The sequence below is a fragment of the Rhipicephalus microplus genome, chromosome 1 (genome assembly GCF_043290135.1).
Source record: "Rhipicephalus microplus isolate Deutch F79 chromosome 1, USDA_Rmic, whole genome shotgun sequence".
Classification (NCBI taxonomy): Eukaryota; Metazoa; Arthropoda; class Arachnida; order Ixodida; family Ixodidae; genus Rhipicephalus; species Rhipicephalus microplus.
Window position 1 is genome coordinate 43,134,274 of NC_134700.1, and position 20,520 is coordinate 43,154,793.

General features: G+C 47.0%; 1 protein-coding gene across 8 annotated transcripts in view; it reads left to right on the forward strand.

The window, feature by feature from the left end:
* The window catches only part of LOC119178803 (proteasome adapter and scaffold protein ECM29), an 881,180-nt gene that overhangs the window by 294,784 nt on the left and 565,876 nt on the right, over window positions 1–20,520 (forward strand). For all 8 annotated transcript variants that reach the window (XR_012895350.1, XM_075895092.1, XM_075895224.1 and 5 more), the window contains 3 exons: window positions 2,475–2,664; window positions 2,731–2,825; window positions 4,304–4,441. Coding sequence is in view for 7 of the 8 variants with exons in the window: in XM_075895092.1 (XP_075751207.1) it covers window positions 2,475–2,664; window positions 2,731–2,825; window positions 4,304–4,441 (423 nt within the window). In the remaining variant the exon portion in view is untranslated. The remainder of the gene's footprint in view (window positions 1–2,474; window positions 2,665–2,730; window positions 2,826–4,303; window positions 4,442–20,520) is intronic.

The following is a 20,520-nucleotide window of genomic DNA, read 5'->3' on the forward strand; positions in this document are numbered from 1 at the left end:
CTCTTTCAGTACAATTCAGTGCTTTCAAAGTTGATAAAACAAGCGATTATCAAATTATGTTTTAGAAATGCCCTGATGAAGTCATTTACAATTTATATGTAAAAAACAAGATTTCTTCTGGTGGTTTCCTCTAAACTGAGCTGCCCAAAAGCAATATCACTTTGTTGCCAAACCCCGTGAGCTTTTTGTTTACCGCACCTGGCGCTGGTGAGTCACCCGCATGGCGGAAGCGTTCTCACAGTGAGCCAGTTTGAGAAACAAGTGGTCCCAGTCGCGACACCACTCCCGACAAAATAATGTGATGGCTTGCTGTCACAGTAAGTGTGTACAGATGGCAGCATCGTGAGTATTAAATCCAGACAGCCAACCAGCTGTCTAGCCAAGCTTGTTGTTGCGCTAAAGTATCTTCAAGCTGTACGTTGACAAAATGACAGAGTTCTTCTTTAGCCGTTTTCTTGGAGGTTGAGGACAGCAAAGTGTGGGAACACTGAGGCGGAGACACATCTTTGAGGAAAAGAGAGTTTTTCTGCAATGGTGGAGCATCAAGAAGGGGTTCGTCCCACAAGGCTGTCTCAGATGAGACGGGAGGTATTTAATATAGAGTACTGGAGAGTAGCAAAGCTTAGTACTCGAGAACGAGATCTAGAAGCATGGACAGAGGTGGTGCTTGGTGCCCACTCTGATCCAGGGTTTGATACTACATCAAGAAGTTGGTGTCAATGTGTCCAGCATACTAAGAGTTCGGCAAGTAACACTGACGTTTATTACAGCCCAGTGCGCACTGTGCAGTTTAGTGGCTGCCCCGGCCTTTGATGATTGTAAACAAGTTTCAGTGTGTAAATAAACTGAAGTTTGCCAGGAACTAAGCAACCGGGCCTGTCCAATCCTTTAACGTATTCTCGTGGTCATCTGAGCCATCGGGATTATTTCTATCCCAAACCTAACTGTTCCTAAACTCATAATTGGATTTGTATAGCATTACATGACCAGGACAGGTCATGTAATGCTAATTACAGACAGTGGTCATTGTCGGGATGCATACCAAGTGCCGGGATGCATACCAAGATAAGGAAAACTTGGCCGTGGGCAGCGATGGCTCAAAAGCAGGTACATAATCAAGAAATTAGGAGGCCCTCACAGGGCAGAGAGAATCACAGATAATTCGAAGATGTTTTTGCCCAGCGCACATGACATAAACTTATGATCCTGATGTGGACAACGGAAGTCTTTTTTTACATTCATATTAACTGTTATTTTTTTTATTTAAACAAAATTTAGCGTATCCAATGAAACTTGCGTGTTTCAAGCAGACGCGTTTCTGCAACACTAGCGTCGTCTGTTACATGAAAACAGGAATATGTCCTTTGTTGCTTTTATAAAAAACATAATTCCACATGAACCCAGATAAATGCAAGTTCAGTTTTTATAAATGGTTATTTCTTATTTGAAGAGCGGATGAATATCGTCTGTCGGTCACCATCGTTCTCACCGGACTTTGGAGACAACTGCAAACGCATCAGTGAATAAGCAGCTAAATGCCGTCTGCTGAGCAGACGACATGAGTCTCTGCATATGCCATGGTTTAGATGATTAGCCGAAATAATGCAGTAGCGATGAAGCATAGACTAACATGGGCTTTATGAGCAACTATGCTTAGTACCCGTAAATCCAATTAATAGTAATGCACACATTTTTTTAAGCTGTATGACAATAAAACGTTTGGTGGAAATAGCGGTGCACACACCTTATTTCATAAAAGCTGGCATGTATAAGCGAGTAAAAAGTGCTTCCTGATGCTTCATGTTTATACACTTTTGACACTTAAACTGCATAAAGTGGCAAACCGTGTGTTTCTGGTGCATAGATTAAACTGACTGACATTTGAGTCAAAGCCATTGGCAATTAAAATAAACATCGTAGCACTTGGATTAAACTCACTGGCACGCGGCATAACTGAGTTGGCGCTTGGATTAAATATGTTGGCACTTGGATTAAATGTTTCTTGCATGGATTAAATAGCTTTGCGCTCAGATTATTTCAGTCACGTGGGGATATGTAAGCTGGCACTCGAAATAAAGTGAGTGGGAAACCTGTAGTTGCATGAAGTCACCGTAATTCGGGCCTAATATCAAGCTGGTGTCGATGTTAAGGTACACCTCATAAAAATTGTCTTGAATGTCAAAAAATAAAATATCTGGGCAGCATTTGCCGAGGTTCGCATTTGCTCAGAGCTATCTCTGTATACAAAATATTTGTATGGCACTGTAAACATACCTTCAAGAATTGATGTCAGTACCCGTTTAATATAGAACCCTGCCCAAAACCTCTATGCACCCTGTTGTCACGAATATGAAGGCCATCAGTGCCTGTCATGTGGAGGTGTTATTGTGGAGCGCACAACTTAGTGTCAGGTTTGCTGTACTGGCATTCTTGTGCAGTGCATTGTTTTCGAGGCCTGGTCCCTGCATTTGCAGGTGCTGCGATACCTGCGTCGGTGCCTGCATGCAAGTGCTGGAGTGACTGGGGCGCCCGACGAGCGGTCACTTCGGGATTCCACGGGGGCACCTCGCGTCTGCCGCTACCTGCACTCGCTGGCCGCTCAAGGGGACAAGAAGCCGGAGCTGTACGCGCAGCTTCTGGTGCGATTCCTGCCCCTGGCTACGGGTATGGACAATGGTTGAGGCATTCGCCTGACTCGCTTGCTGCAACGGGTCTTCGTGTGATGTGCAGATGAAGGCCCCCTGGTTTCCCTGGTAGAGCTGGTTGCATCGGCTGCGCCTGACCAGTCCTTCAGCCTTCTGGAAGCAGGGACAGGGGTCCTCAAGGCAGGTTACTCTCGTCACCTGTACGACTCAGATTGACCAGCGTAACCCAAGTGAATGCTCCTTGTCCACCAAAGTAACTGGGTCCCACAAGAAGCTCTCGCCATGTAGCTTAGAAGTAGTCACCATGTTTACAAAGGGGCTGTTATCATAGAAGAATACAGCTGAGGACAGATTTATGAAAAGTGTTGGGACTAGGGCTGTGGGAATACTTGAGCGTTTGAGTATTTGTAGTAGTTTTTGTTATTCTATTAGGTGTACAGCAATCTATATCAAAAATTAATAGGCACAAAACTAAAGCAATGTGCGAACACAAATGCAGTTGTGGTGATCACAGGTTACCACTAAAGTACGTGCGCTGATTCGACCTAATACTGCTTGCCGCAACGCTGTGGACGAAACTGCATCCATGGGAACAAAAATTGCAGCGGCACAGTTCTAAACGCACACGCATGGCTTGCGCGGCGGCCACACATCGAAAACATTACCACCGTTTGGCGCAACCCCTGTGCAGGAAATCGAGCTCGCTATCGTCGCGTTCATCGATAGAGAATACGCTGCGAAGATGCGCAGCTCACACAGCCGTAGACTGAAGGCAATAAGACTGTAAAATGGCACGAAGCATTATGGCTATCCTGTCGATCACTTATTGATAGGGTAGTGCGAAGCTTCAGCACTTTCAGTTGCAGTTTTGAGTTGACCTCTAACAAAGCTTTGGCACGCTCGTTCACGGCACTGTGCACTCAGCATGCACCAGTAGCCTTCTGAATATCGTATTTATTGTGTAGCCTTGCTCCTAAATATAACCGGCACTCCGGACTACAAGTCGCGGGAGAAAGAAAAAAGAAATCTTGTATTGACGCAAGGCCGCCTTTCTTGCATAACCGTAAAGGCGCACCATGAAGCCAACTTGCGGACTGAAATTCTCATATATCCTACACACTGGCTTTAGCTAATTAAATTCTATATATTTTGAACGTGTTACACGCAAAAAAATACGTTCACTCGCTGTGCGGCCTGGTATACCCGACCCTGATTGTCTGCAAGCATAGAGTTTTCGAAAATTCACTAGAGGGGACTCGGGCGCTGCGATCGTTCAGCGACCATTGAAATGATGGATAGTGCAAGGATTCGCCTAGTCTTCGTACTTGAGGGCAGTGAATTGCACTTGTGGCTTCGTTTATTGCTGTGTTCTGGTTTAGTTTTGAAAGAAAAAATGAACCCTTTTGATTTTTGTGACCCTATTTGAAGTGGAAAGACTAAAAGATTAAGCGCAGCCTTATAACATTCACTGGTTTTGTTTCGTGACAGAACAGCAGCAAGCCACAATAACACACACTGAGCCAGAAGTACAAAGATTAGACAAATTCGTGTACAACCCATCATTCCCATGCTCGCTGAAGCGCCATGCATTGCTGCTCTCATAGACACTAGGGCCAGAGTTCCCTCTATTGAATATATAGTAAACTCTATGCCTGCAGGGGCTGCTATTGTCCGGCAGGGAAGCAGTGCGCGAGTGTGCTGCTCAACTGGTGGGCCTGCTGATGGCCTCGCACCCTCCAGACACCTTTCGTGGAGACCTGCAGGCACTCTGCACAGACATCCGAAGAAAAACAGAGGTGAGTGCTCATGCTCTGGTGTCTGACTGCAATCCTTCTGCCTGTGTACTGAATGAGAGGCCCAAGGATGCTTGCCAAAGGCAGGGGCAATTTGCAAACTTTGCATCATCTATGAGAATGATGTGCACGAATCTCATTTCCTTATTTGCTTTACCACCTCAGCTCAAGATTATTGACGAAACCTTCCTGCATTCATTTTTTTTTCCTCTTTCCAGGGCCTCGTCTGATAAACTCCTCTTTCCCAGAAGGCATTAGCTTATTCTTAGACAGGACGGCCAAGCAATGACCCATGACCAATCACTCAGCTAGAGTGCAAAAAGTGAGCCCACGGTAGCATCGTACAGCGATGCCCTTTTGAGTCAAGGTTCAAATTAGTTTGTCCAGAATATATGTACATGCACTGTCCAGCAAGGTTTGTCTGGTCAGTATAAGTTGGTCATGGACCGTTTGTTGGTCATTGGGACATGTGTCTCCTATCTGCCACTCCAAGCATAAACGGCATTGTGTGCTCAGAGTGAGATTGAAAATGGTTAAATGCTTATGTAGATAATTACCACAACTTATGATTTGTAGTTTTTCTTTAATTTGGAGGTGTCAGTAGTAGCACAAGTTGCCTTGTTTTTTTTTGCTGTTCTGACTCTTGACATGCTAGCATTAAGGTAATCATTCATAATGAAAGAAATGTCCATCCAGCAAGTGCAAAATATGCTTCTTTGATTCCTGCAATGCAGTTTGCTGAGCATAGCAGTTGAAACCTGAGCCTAGCAAGCTTTTGTCACCTTTGCTTTTTACTAGGTTTGTGCGAAAAGTGAATTTTAAATTCGAAGCAAACGGTGATTTTGGCTAAATAATATCGAATCAAGTTCGAATAGAATAAATGTTGCGTAAAGAACTAACCTGCACAATATATACATTTTTAAGAAGGCCTTTATGCAAGAGATTTATTTTTTTTCATTCAAGGGAAGTCAAAACAACTTTGAGAAGTAGCAGGATTTGACTTTCAGTAGGATGCAAGTGATAACCTGTAAAATACATAATGTTATTCATTACAGCTATAGTGTATAAGCTGGCAAAACAAGCTTTAAAGGTTAGAAAAGGATCGATTGAATTGAGGATAATATGTTTATTTAAAGGATTCCTGCAACAGTTTTTTAAGTTGTCATAGAATCTATTCATTAAAAAAGATTATTGCGTTATGAATTACTCACCGCAAAAATTTTTCGAATCTGTCCAGTATGAGCAGAGGCATAAAGATTTGCTACATTCTGCAATTGCATTCTTTCTTCTCGTCCCGACGAAAGTGCTTAAAGCAAAGCAGCAAGGAATGGCATAGGGAAGGAAAATACGTTTCTTGTGGGTCGTGACCCTGAGCACTTTTTCTCTTTGAATATGGGAATTTTCAGTGCGATTATGCATGTACGTGTGGACATGTCGCGGCCACACGCAGCAGCTCCAGTAACGACCCAGCGCCCCATGCTCAAATCAGCCAATGGCTGGTACAATTGCAGTGATGAGCGATTTTTGGCATTGTGGTGTCGTTTGCCAAAAGAATAGAGCAATTTTTATCTGACGTTGAGAATTTATTGTGAATTTCAGGTCACGTGCTGCGCTATAATAATTAGCTCGCGTGTTTTCGGTAGCCTCGATTACCGATCGGCAGCATTTGCTGACCATGCTCAAAAAGTGTTGCAGGGCCCCTTTAAACTTAAAGTGGGGCTTTGCGGCAGAGCAAATTTCTCCTGGGTAGGTGCTGTCACGGCTGAGCACTACTATACTGCAGTGAAACCACCTTTACAGGCAGTTACAAGCGGCTTAGTATACATTTATTCGTTCATGTCGAATACTTAGGTATTCGATAATTTAAATTCGAATCAAAGCGAATTTGAATACTATACTACTCGTTCGAATATACGAGGCATTCGAATATTTGCACAAGACTACTTTTTACGGTATTTACAGACTTTTTCAAAAAATTTTTACGTTGATTTTGCTTTTTTAATTTATACTTCTTGCTCCCATACATTGCTAAAAGACAGACAATGTGACAGAGTGTGCTGCAAGAGATATTTTTCATGTTGCACATGGGCAAAGCACAGGCTATGTTCCGCCACTACATGCAACAGGTGTCAATGGGGCTGCCCATCCGTGATGGAAAAACGCACGAAGCTTGTTTGGGGAGAACTTTAAGAGCGCTTCCACTTTTGCTTGTCTGCTCATAGAGACTGATTATGCTGGGCATAGGATAGCACCAAGAGAACAACGTGACACAAAGTGCAAACCACCATCACTTCATTGACGTCATGAGTAAGGCGACTCTTTATACATTTTTACAATGACATTGTGCATTGCAGCAGTGCACTCCCACTAAATGTATATAACAGTGGTGCAAGTTAAAATCTCAAGAACATCACTTAATGTACATACTGTGACTTGCCAACGACATTGAGCATCACAGCAGCACAAAGTAATTATAACAAAACATCACTGCACATGTGGCATGCCATGCAGATATGCTTTTTTTTAAAGACGATAGTCTTTCTTAGGGACCTTCGACAGAAAAATTTTGGTCTGTCTGTCTGTTTGTACATTTGTCTGTTTGTCTGCCCTAGCGATACCTCAAACGGCACCAAACGGCCAACCCCATCCGCAGCGCCCACCAATATTGCTCAAGGTTTAGCGTTCATAGATGTGCGATTGTCAATTGAAAAAGCAAATATTGCTCATATCTGAGACGCCATAACCACATGTCTATGTTTTGTATGTCTGCCTTTATACTAGAAGAGGCTAACACAAGTAACTCTAAGAACTGTAGCGTTTATCGCGCTGCGCTGACAGTGCAACCCGATGCTCAAGGAGGTGTTTCCAACGCTTCGCTATGACGACACGGTGGTGGCACCTGCTCATCGCTTTGCATTCTACACCTTATCACCTCCGAGACTGGCGCGCATCTTTCTCCGCGGTCGCGCGCCTTCGTTTTCGAAGATAGCTACCAGATGGCGCTTGTGTCTAATGTGCTTAGATGCGCTTGTTAGCCTCCGCTACACGCTCGAGGCACTCTTAAGGGGGGACGCGGCCCTTGAAAACCGAAAAATCGCGAAAAAGTCGGTTTTTGAGAAACCACATTTTTGGGTTGTATGTCTCATAAACTACCTATTCTGTAATTATCAGCACCTAATTCAACCGCAAAGTGCAAAAAAAATACTATTTTCGAGGCCGCCGCGGCGTCCAAAACAGGCGCAAATCCCGAAATGAAACCAAACTTCGCGCGCGCGCCATTCCAGGACCATGCGGTCGTCCCGCGCCATCTTGGTGTTGTTTTGACCGTGAATTCTTTCTCTCTCGTTCGCCGCCTTGCAAAATGGCGTCGGCAGCACAGTTGAGACGCTATTGGCGTTTTCCCGCGATGCGATGTGGAGCGCTGATTGGCTAGAGCAGCGCATTCATATCTCGCGTGAGAAAGCGTGCCCGCCATTGGCTGCTGTGCAGCAGCAGGGGCGGTCGCTCCTCTCGATGGCGCGTCCAGCGCGCTCGCTTCGTTGTTGCTCTCTGCTCCGTCCGCTTCGACAGACGTCTGCTTACGAGCCGCTCTTCGCCTTGTGCTATCTTTTCGATCATTTTCTCTCGTTTGCTTTCTTTTTTGCACTAGTTCTGTGCCTTTCGTCTTTGTTGTTGCGGGCGATGCCGGCAACGAAGCCGAAGTCAGTGCGGAAGTCCGGTGCGCGGAGGCGCGCTATGCGGCTTGTACGATCATCGAAATTCCGCTATTCTGCTGCGGGTGCCGACTGCGTAGACGCTTGCAGCGACGGAACTGTGTTGTCGGCTGTCGCCAGTCGAGAATCCGACACATCGAGTGTGGCTGGAGCCGCAAATGCACCGCGTGTTTCCGAGATCGCCGGGCTCGACACGTGCTCCGAATCGATGCCATCCAGTGTGACATCGAGTGCTTCTAATATCGCCGGACCCAGCACTTCGTCTGAATCGGTGCCGCCATCGAGCGTGAGTGGACCGTCGCTTCATCTGCGAACGCGTTTCCTAACGAAGGAAGAAATTGATGCGAATGCGAAACGTCGTGACGCCGTTCGCGCTGAACTCGAGTCTACGCCGGCGACGCAGAAGAAATTTCAACTGATGCAGCCGGCTCTTGCACCTGCAGTGACAAGTGAGGGCGAACATTTTTCGCTCGTTCAAATGAACATCTTTAAGGTCGTGCTCAGCCGCACAGTGTGCAAAGAATGTTTGAAAGGTGCTATGACTGTCCGAGAAAGCACCAAGCTTGGACTTGCAACAAAACTTGAAGTCGTGTGCGCCTCTTGTGGCACTGTCGATAAATTATGGACATCACCCCGCAAAAAGGACACGCAGGCCTTCGATGTAAATGTCCGCGCCATAATGGCTATAAAGCAAATAGGCAAGGGGCAAACAGCTCTTAATGACTTTTGGGCTGCCATGAACGTCTCTTACAGAGGTCTTCACCACAAGACGTTTCAAAAGCACTTGAAAGAGACGTTCAGGAAGCCAGAGGCCACCGCTTTGGAGAAGTTTTATGCTGATTCTGCCACAGCAGTGATCAAAACATATAAAGAAATGGACCCCAGCTTCTGCAAGGACATCACCGTAGTGTACGATGGCACATGGCATAAGCGGGGTCACACATCGGAGTGGGATCGGTAATTGACTTCTTTACAGGTCTCATCTTGGATGCTGTAGTTCTTTCAAACCACTGCCTTGGATGCCAAACAGGGCCCAAACTTGGAGATGCAGCATACGAAAGCTGGCAGAAGCACCACATTTGCCAGAAAAACACAGACGCAAAATCGGGAAGCGTGGAAGTGGAGGCAGGCTTGACTCTCTTTGGGCGGTCTGTGTCCAAGCATGGCCTGTGGTACACCACTCTTGTGTCCGATGGAGACAGCCGTACCTTCGCTGCCCTCACAGAAGAGAATGTGTACGGGCTAGTGCCAATTGTAAAAGAAGAATGTCTGAACCATGTTCAGAAAAGGATTGGAAGTGCTCTTCGAAACATTGTGCAGAAAAGTGATAAGCCACTGAGTGGTTAGGGGAAGCTGACTAAAGCCCTCATTGAAAAGCTGACAGGATATTATAGTTGGGCCCTGAGAAACAATTCAACTGACCTAACAGCCATGCAGCGTGCAGTGATGGCAACATATCACCACGTCACATCGACTGACCAGGACCCTCACCATGAACTTTGCCCAGAGGGGGCTCAATCGTGGTGCCGCCTTAGAGCTGCAGAGGCAAAGCGTGAGCCACAGCCAAAACATAAACACAGCCTACCGGACTATGTCGCTGCAGCTATGCTGCCCATCTACGAAAGACTGTCACAAAAGTCGCTTCTTCAGCGCTACGTGGGAGCGAAGACGCAAAATGCATCAGAATCATTCCACTCCATTCTGTGGTCTCTGATGCCGAAGGAACAACACTCATCCTTGATCGCGGTAGAAACAGCACTGCATGAAGCAGTGCTGCGCTGCAATGCCGGCTGCTGCAAAGCAACCCAAGTGATATTGGACTCCAGTGGACTTCAACCAGGTCATCTGGCCATCCAGCGAGCTTGTGAAAAAGACGCTCTACGCCTAAAAAAGAATTCTAAAAGACACCAAGAGAAGATGGAGGCCAGGCAAAAGAAGAAAAGAGTGCGCCAGGACACTTCTAGCTACTGTGCTGGAGCTTTTTGAAGAAAACACGTGTTTTGAACTTTCTCGGCCTGTTTTCTCAGAACGGATTTTTTTGCTAGTTGTGATGCTGAGGAAAGCAAGAACTCGAAAACCGTTCATCAGATTTGTGTGCCATTTTTTTTATTCTGTTCCTGAATGACTTTGCAAGGGCGTAACAAGCTCCTTTTTTTGAAAATTGGTGCTGTTAATTTATAATAAACAATTAATTTTTAATGAATCTGGTCATTACTGGTTACATCAAATTCAAAGTTGCGGGAAAATTTTGGGGGGGGGGGGGAATTAAAAAAAACGGCTTTGTAGCACCCTGGGATAGCTATCAAGGAATGACCACAATGAATTTCAGCTTTCTACTATGTCCTGGGATTTCTCACGACTCTTCCTCAGGCACCCATGTGAAGCACCCAGTTAAACCTCAATAACTCTGGAACTAAGAAACACAGCTTCGTGAAACTTAGCAGTTGTGCTAGTTTTATTGTAGTGAACAACCCCTGAAAGTTTCATCCAGATATCTTAAAATATAAGAAAGTTCGGTCTCCAGGGTAGCCTCCCCCCTTAACGCAGCGCCCTCAGAATACCATTCACCGATTTTCTTGTGCAGAACATCAAATAAACGTTTTGTTCGCTCTCTCCAGACGCAAGACTATCGTCTTTCGACAACATTTACAGTGTAACATGTAGATTCGGGCCAATTTTTTCTTAGATAGTACACCTGTCATTGAAATGTGTGAGGGTGTGGGCTTTGATAATGAGGCAGATCATTTCATCCTTGCTTATCCCTAAAATCATGCACTGGTAGACTTTTGGTGCTGTGAAGAGGTCAGAGGCTTATCCTATGAGAGCAAACAGGCATGGTGCAGCATTCTGCATCACCGTAGTGCACGAGGGCGTTGCGACCGAGTTCGTCGACTCTCCGACATGGTGATGAAGAGGCAATTGAGACAGGTTGTCATGAAACAGTAGGTTTATTAACCCACGGTGCAGTGCAGTGTGACAACCGTGGGCTTGGCGGCCAACAAGGAAACTCTGCAAAACCGGCCAAGTGTATGCTTGCTAGCGGCGCTACGACTGTCCCACAAAAGGCAGCAGTTTAGCATATGGACGAGAAGTTGCCTGCCAGAGCAGCGCATCACCACCTCGTGAAAAAGATGATCTCCTCTGCAGCTTCAGACTAGTGGCCAATGAGGACACGCGTGCACAGGGGCATGCTCTGGCATGTCATGCACTCAAGCCATGGGGCACTGGCAGGCATGCTAGCTGTGGCGATAGGCGCCAAGGGAAGGGCACATCCGCTGTGCAAACCCACACTTGTTGCAGTAAAGTGCCAGCCAACCTGCTGTCTTGTTTTTTTACATCATCTGTGTAATTGCAATGTCAGTCATTGAGGCGACAGCTGGTTAGCCCAACATGAAAACAGCTGCATGTCAAGGGGAGGTGCATCTCGAAAAATGCAAGTTATTTCTAAAGTTACGTATATATATTTTTAAATTGCTTTCACAAGTGTAGTTTTTCTACTTTCATGACAAAAAAAAAGATGGCTGTAATTAAGCTCAAAGTAAGCTAAAATAGTCTTTAAAGAGCACAAGGTGGCTATATAAAAACAAAAGATAGATGTCTAAGAGTCTCCTGGAAATCGTCACCTGGCTGCTTGCCATTGCATTTCGCATGAGGAGTTAACCAAAGCCACATGCTCAATATAACCACGTTTTCCAAGCTCTCAAAATGAAAGGAATCATATTAAAAAACATGTCATTGCCCCAATGATTTCATTGCTACATTTGAAATGCATTGTTTATTTTTTTTCGAGTTGCAAATTTGCAGCTTTTGCAGTTGCAGTTATGAAACAACACTTGGATCTGGGGAGTTTATTTTTTCTTGGTTGTCACTCTCCTGGCTGTCTCACTGCGTTCAGATGTTCTCACAATCCCAAGAAGTTTTCCTGCAGGTGACACTGCTAGGGGCTTCAGGGTAAGCCGCTTCCGAAAGACAGGTTCCGTGAAACTCGAGCTCATCAGGCAGGGCGAGACTTGTTAAGGGCATTTGTTAGGCTCAGGTTGGCTGTGTTTCTTTTTATGAGTTTCAAAAAATGTGCACAATTGAAAAGGAGAAGAGCTTTATTTTTCTGGGTTTATAAAAGTGTGGTTTCCTTTCAGCTCATTTTGTGTAGGGTCAGGATACCTCGAGTAGCCACAGGGCATCACTACCGTATAAACCAGAATATCAGTCGAGATATTTTCAATAAAACAACAAGCTAAAGTCGCTCCTTGTATTATATAGCGGTGTCTAGCCGACAATGCACCGCTGTCTGGCAACATGTGGCTTGCATGTGCATGAGTAGCTGGATACGGCCATATTCGCATTCAAATCTAATAGCAGGTTGTTTTTTTCTCTCTTGTCTGTTTTTTTGTGTTCGTGATTTGCCTCCGATCTGCTCTAAGTTCTCGCTCCGCTTGACATTGTATTTAATTTTTAGTGGTCTTTTTTTTGTTCACTGAATATGAGTAGCGGTACGAGAAGGCAGTACTCAGCTGCGTTTAAACCAGAGGTTGATGAGTTCGCAGAAGCGAATGGGAATATGACTGCTCAGTGCCGCTTTGGTGTATCAGAAAAAAACGTGCGCTATTGGAGGGTGCAGAAAGGGAAGCTGCAGATGTGCAATTCCGGAAAATGTTATTTCGTGGGCGAAGTACGGTTCATCCGCAGCTGGAGGATACCCTAGGTAACTTTGTTTGGAAAGTTCATGTGTGCTCCCTGCCAGTGACCGTGGATACCATTCGCAAGAAAGCTGTGGAACTCACTCGAGAAACTGGGCTCACGAGAGAAGAGTTTCGTGCACTAAACTCTTGGGTGCATCGATTCATGAGACGCAAAGGATTTTGTTTCCGGTGGCACACATCCATCTGTCAAAAGTTTCCAGACGAGTTCGAGGACAAGCTTATAAACTTTCAGGGCTTTGTGAACCGGCTTTGGGAACATGATGGGGCAGATTGACAATGCCGATGAGACCCCCTTGTGGTTTGACATGCCTTCATCGACCATGATCATGCAGCGTGACGCCAAGGATATGAAGCTGTTGTCTACTGGGAACAAGCACTCGTGCTTCACCGCCATGCTGGCATGCATGGCAGATGATAGAAAGCTTCCGTCCTTCATCATTTTTAAATGTAAGACAATGTCGAAGGAAGTGTTCCCACCCGGTGTTGTCATTCGCGTCAACAAAAAGGGATACATGGGTGAGACCATGATGCTAGAATGAATACGAGTAGTCTGAAACCGTCAGCCAGTTGCACTGCTGCGTCTTTGCAGCATGGTGGTCTTAGATGGGTTTTGTGGTCACTTAAACGATGCTGTGAAGCGTGCAGTGGGCGATAGAAAAACGGACCTCGTTGTGATACCAGGTGGTATGACGTCCACCCTCCAATCGATCGACGTTGCGCTAAGCAAGCCGTTGAAGAACTGAGTGCGGCTGGAGTACCAAAAGTGGATGTCTGGCGACAACCCAAAGACACCGACGCGCTGCCTATAGAGGCCTTCGCTTGCGACTGTTTGTGGCTGGGTGCTTTCTGCCTGGCGTTCCTTGCCAGATTCCATGGTGGAAAATGCTTTTAAGAAATGTTCCATCAGTAACTCACTGTATGCCACGGAAGACAACGCACTGTGGGAGGTGGCCAGTGACAAACTTGTCTTCAGAAGACAGTGGTGCTTCGTCTGACGAATAGGAACAGTTGCGGTGGTGGTTGAGGGGAGCTCCAACGATCGGGGTGCGGTGCACCCTATTCGCAAATAAATGTCGTTCGACAATTTTGGGTTGTTTTCCTTTTTTTTTCTTTTTTCGTAACCTGAACATGGGGGGTCGACCTATATTCCCACTCGATCTATAGTCCGTTTTATATGGTAGATATGGCTGTAAACATCAAAACGCATTTGGCAAGTACTGTATTTTCTGTGAAAGCAAGTCCATGTTGTGTAAAGGTGTGTGCATGTGCATATTCCATCCACTTGTTATGAGTAAAAGGGTGCAAGGTGCATACCAGGTGCTGGAATGTGGTGGTGGTGCACAACTTGCCACGTTAACATAAGCAATTGTTTGGAAAAAAGCCCCTGGTGTGCAACACAAGCTTTGTTGAAGAACCCTCAGAAGATGAGGTGGCATTGTCCTGTGTAACGCTTGATGAGGAAGGTGAATGCAGACAGCGTCGCTCTCGCGATGAAGGTTTGGTTAACAAGGATCTGAAGGTGACAACGTGAGGGTGCCAGAATGCAGCCGCCGATCACGGTTATCACCGGGAATAGGTGTTCTCAAGTGGTACGCCCCGCAGTCATGCACTACACCTGCACTACTCCCTACTCCCCGGTTTCTTGCCGCACCCATTGCCTCGCTCCGGACTGCCTTCAAAGCATCCAAACAGAGTTTAAAGCCGTGCTTCGCGAAGGTACTTCCCACCGCTTGTTGAAAGCTGTGGGAATTGAGGCTAGCCCGCCGCCTTTGCGCGAGCTTTGCTGCCTTTTCTGCCGTTCTCATGTCCCGAGATGACTCCCCTCCTCCATGGTCTGCTGCGCTGGGAGAGTAGGGAGGGACGTGTAACACCTCTCACTCGGTAGCGGATGTCGACTGTGGCACTGTGCGCAAAGTCTCTCCGGACGTTTCGCGCTTGCGCATCGGGAGCGAGAGAGAGACCTCACCGGGGACGACATGGGGGTAAGCACGCTTTTCTTTTCCGTCCGTCAGCCCCCTTTGGGGCTCGTTTGGACTTCGCCAACAGCGCCTTGTGGGCGCGGCGAACGCTTACCTTATGTCGCCCTCCTGCCAAACGCTAGGCCGAAAAGCGGTACGGTGTTCTAGTGCGTGATCAAACTGCGCCAACCCGTATCTCTCGTATCTCTCCGAAGCCAACACGAGCGCCTTTGCCCTCACACGAGCAACCGGGCCTTGGTCCCGGTGTCTCCGTGGATCACTTTTACCATGGAGATGTGCTCGTGGCACATTGTGTAGTACTTTATGCCTGTGGCGTGGTTAAGCCCATTTGCTTTCACGCTGCGCCTTAGCAACGGGCTGTACTTCATTTTGGTGTTGCCACAGGCAATAAAGTGTTGCGACCTTGAGCAGTATTGTGTTTTCGCCACAGCGACAGTTAACGCGTGCCCTGCGGCTTGCTAAGACTAGACCCACGCTGGTGGCCATACTCCTTCGGGATACGTGTCACTACAAAGCTTATGCCTCGCCACTTTATTTACTACGAAAGAAAACCGATGGCGGGCGCCTCTGTGTAGATGTTCGCATTTCCGCTTTCATGAGGATATAGCAGCATTCCTCGTATGTGTGCTGGCTGACACTTCAAAGGATGTCTAATAATTGCTCTGGGGTGGGCTGCTGAACTCCTACGAAAACTTGCCACTAACACGGTTTTACTCATTTACCGCAAGGCCTTATGAGAAAGAGTGATGAAAGCAATGGATCACCACTGTGTGTGTGGGCAGACGAGCTGATCCGACATTGAGCGAGTTTATGCGCCACTTCTTGTGCTCAGGTTTAGCTATGTCGTATCGGCGCTCATTGGAAGCACTCGATCATGTTGACACTGGTAAACGACAAAAGTTATCGTAGCTGAAGCATATGTTGGTTTACTTTGACGCCGTGCAAGGGCACTTTGCTCGAGCATTCTTTATTTATTATTTACAGTAACAGCAATGCGGTAATCCTTGACTTCAGAAAGAACAAGCAGTGATTTTGGCGTCGCATTTGTATTCAAAAGAAATCGGATGTTCATCGCGAGCTCCACCTTATATCTGGGTCTTGTTGCGGTGGTATGCAAGATGCTTCTTTTATATTCAGCAACTAAATGATTCACTCCAACTAGACAGTAGCGCTGACAGTTTGTTTTTCTTTGCATTCGGAGGTGATCACATGTCTCCTCGGCGGCCGTGCTCCCACGGCATCATATATTGATACTTTTTGGCAGTCTGACTGACCACACTACATCATTAAACACGTCTCCCAGGTTAAAATATTGTTACGAGGGACTGTGTTGATTTAAAGATGAGGTGAAATGGCGTTGTGAAAGAGCAGCGTACTTCCGAGACAGGTCTAGAATGCTTCACCCAATCACAGTCCAAGCGCCGCTCCACTACTCTTTTTCTTTCGCGCCCCGTAGGCTCGCCCATCTTCGTTTCATTTCCCCCGGCGGCAGACGAAGCTCGCCGAGCGAGTTAAATAGGCCTATGATGGTACTGTTTGAGGCGGGCTACGTGAACAATTTGCGTAGTGCGCGAACGCCGGTTATTGGCTGTGACTCGGGTGACAACGTAATTCACGTCACTGAGACGAGGGACTATCACGAATGGGCCGGAATAGTTTGCTAGAAACTTCTGGTACAATCCTTTTTTACGAACAGGAGTACACAGCCACACGTAGTCACCAGTAGAAAACTCTACGGGGATATGCTTAGCATCGTAGCGACTCTTGTTGTGTTCTTGTGAAGACAATGTTCAAAGGCGTGCTAGTTGACGTGCTTCTTCAGCGCGGCACAACGTCTGAGCGATTGACAGATCTTTCTGATGCGAGAAAGGTAATAGAGTGTCCAGAAAACTCTGTGGATTTCGTGCGTAAAACAGAAAGAAGGGCGAATGTCCAGTAGCTTCATGCTTCGCGGTGTTATACGCGTAAGTAACAAACGGTAAGACGGCGTCCCAGTTCCTGTGGTCAGCATCAACGTACATCGATAGCATATTCGTGAGAGTTCGATTTGTTCTCTGTGAGACCGTTAGTTTGCAGATGGTAAGGGGTGGAGTGGCGATACGAGGAGCCACAGAGGCGCAAAATTTCTTCAACCAATCAGTGATAAATTGTCATCCAAAATCACTGATGACAACCTGTGGAGCACCGTGACGCAGTATGACCCGTTGTAACAAAAAACAAGAAACAGCGGCTGCTGTGGCCGATGTCAGTGCGTCCGTTTCCGTATAACGCGTTAAATAATCCACGCACACTATAACATATCGGTGGCCCGATGGGGTCTTAGGAAGGGGTCCAAGCAAGTCGATGCCGACTTTTTCAAAAGGGGATGTCGGTGGAGGGATGGGCTGCAAATAACCTGCCGGGGCAGTGGTGGATCGCTTGTGGCGCTGACATATAGCGCAGCTGGCGACGTACTGTTTTGTGGTCTTCCACATTTTCGGCCAGTAGAACCTCTCATGTAGTCGATGTAGCGTACGTGTGAAACCGAGATGACCGGATGTTATGTCATCATGCACAGAACGAAAGACGACCTGGGGCAGGCTTTCCGGCACCACTAGAAGCAACGGGAGGCCATCGGCTGAATAGTTTCTTTTACACAGCAAGCCATTTGAAATTTTAAAGTGCTTGTCGACGGAGTTATGTGCAGCTTCGAGCAAGGGTTTCAGAGTAGGGTCGCGCTGCTGCTCACGTTTGAAGCTGCTGGTATCTAGGAAGTCGGACGAGACAGAAACTAAATAGTCATCAATGTCATCGTTGTCAGCGTTGGTGTGTACTGAAGGAAGGCTGGATAAGCAGTCGGCATCTGTGTGACATCGTCCGCTCTTATAGGTAACAGAAAAGCTGTACTCTTGGAGGCGTAACGCCCAACAAGCCAGCCGGCCAGACAGGTCACGAAGTCCCACAAGCCAGCATAGTGAGTGGTGATCGGTCACTATTGTAAACTCGCGGCCATGTAGATACGGTCGGAACTTCTGAATGGCGAAGACGACTGCTAAGCACCCGAGCTCGGTGACGGTGTAGTTCTTCACTGCTCGGGTCAGTGTCCGACTGGCATATGCTACGACGTGCTGACGGCTGTTGCAGAGTTGGACCAGCACAGCACCAACACCTAGCCCACTAGCATCAGTATCAAGTTCAGTCAAAGCATCTGGATCAAAATGCTTTAGGATGGGTCCTGAAGTCAATAAAAACTTCAGCTGTTGAAATGCAGCCTCACATTTATCATCCCACAAGTACGATGTGTCTTTATGAAGAAGGGACGTCAGTGGGGAGGCAAGTTGTGCGAAGTTCTTAATAAATCGGCGGAAATATGAGCACAGACCCAGAAAACTTCGCAGGTCCTTCACTGTTCGTGGTGGTTCAAAGTTGCGAACCATTGCGGTCTTCTGTGGGTCTGGTCGCACGCCTTCTTTATCCATGAGAAAGCCTAATACGAGGGCTTAACGTTCTCCAAAATGACACTTCTTTGAGTTTAAAACAAGGCCAGCTTCGCATAAGCATTCAAACACAAGCGACTAGCGGTGGTTATGCACTTGAAAAGTCTTGCCGTAGATAATCACGTCATCTAAATGGCACATGCAAATTTCCCATTTCAGTCCACGGAGTACTGTATCCATAAATCTCTCGAATGTCGCTGGAGCATTGCACAAACCAAAGGGCATAACGTTAAATTCAAAGAGACCGTCTGGTGTTACAAAGGCCGTCTTCTCTTTATCTGAGGAATGCATAGGAATTTGCCAATACCCAGAGCGCAAGTCAACAGAAGGAAAATAGGAGGCAGAATGTAGGCAGTCCACGGCGTCATCTATACGCGGCAGAGGGTAGACGTCTTTCTTTGTGATGGCATTTAGGCGACGATAGTCTACGCAGAATCTCCATGAATTACCCTTTTTCTTGACTAGAATGACAGGAGCTGCCCATGGACTACACGATTCTTGTATGACGCCCTTCTTTAGCATGTCTTCAACTTGCTCAGCGATGGCTTTCCTTTCTGAAGGCGATACACGATAGGGCTTCTGGCGTATTGGTGGTGCTTGGCCTGTATAGATGCGGTGTTGCGTACGTGAAGACGGTGGCGTAACGGTAGACGTCTCGTCTTGGGCAAAGTCAAAGACTGAGGCGTAGCGTGCAATCACCTCCTGCAGCAGCGACCGTTCAGTTGATGGAAGTGACTTGTTAATCGTACAGTCAATGCTGGCAGAATAGTCGGGGTACGAGTTGGTGTGGGGTTTCTTGACATCCACCGACAGTTGGAGTGACCGTATGGTAAGAGTACTTTGCTCTTGAAAGCTTGCCAATTTAAGTCCTGCAGGCAGATATATGGGCTGCGCGGAAACGTTCACAGTCCACAAATCGGCACAACCATCGACAGTGAGCACGAGGCAACGAGGCACAATAACGTTTTTCTTAAGTGCGTTACTGAAGTTTGGCTCGGCTAAACCGTAGTAAAAACCCGCACAAGAACGCGAAGAGTTTACACGCACAAACATTGCGGTATGCGGGGCCAACCAGACGTCTTCACACACGGAAAACACTTCCAAGCAGTCATCAATGGTATCTTTCGTTAATGGAGACGGCAACAGGGGACGAAAAATAATCTCACCACTATCACAATCTAGAGTTGCACCACATTCCCGCAAAAAATCTATATCTAAAATGACGTCGTGGGTCGCTCGTGCAAGCACCGTTAGTTCAGCTCGAAACGTTTGATTTCCTACAGAAAGTAAAACGGAACAAACTCCAACCGGGCTCAACGTTTCTCTCCCTATGCCGCGGAACGTACCACTCCGATTCCAAGCAAACATTACTTTCGTCCCAAGGCGATTTTTAAAAGACATGCTCATTATGGAAATGGCAGCACCGGTATCAACTAGTGCAACAGTACTCACATTCTCTACAAAAACACTCACTTTGTTCTCAACCATTACAACACAATGGGATCTTGGGGAAGTTGATTTTGCGGCCTCGCCCACATTGGTCGCACCAGTTAGTTTCCCAGTGGTGGTGGCATCCCCGAGCGGCGACGCGGAGACGGGGATCGCTGTTGGCGTGCGGGTGGTGGGGTAACGCTGTGGTCGGAGCAAGGCGAATCAGCACGTGCTGTGTGTTGCCCTTGGAAAGAACCCTGAAATGGTCGAGACTCGCCAGCAGGTACATAGGGCGTGTACACGCTGAATCGTGGAGCTCGCTGCTGGCGACGGTAGCAGTACCTAGCGATGTGTCCAGGTAGCCCGCAGTTGTAGCAAGTACGGGTGTCGCTTCTAGTCGTCCCCGGCGAAGTAGAGCTCGTCGGTTGATAAAAGCCGGGCGATGGTGGCCGAGGAGTAAATTTCTGTGATGCAGCTTGCCTACGTTCCTGGTTTTCGAGTGGTAGTTCACTCCTTCGTTCGAACCGATCGGTGTAATTCGGGGGAGGCTCGAAGTAGCTCTGTCGCATCCGAGATACCAGTGGTTCATGGGGCCGTTGGTCGAATGCACACTGATGGCAGACACCAGCAGTATCCACAGCTTGCAGTTGAGCTAGTTCTTCCTTAACCACTCGTCTTATAAGGGAAGAGATGTTGTCCTGCGATGGAAGGTTAACACTTGCAATCGTGGGCACATTCTCAAGACGTCCAAATTTCGGTAGGACTCTCCTCCTCTTTAGCGCT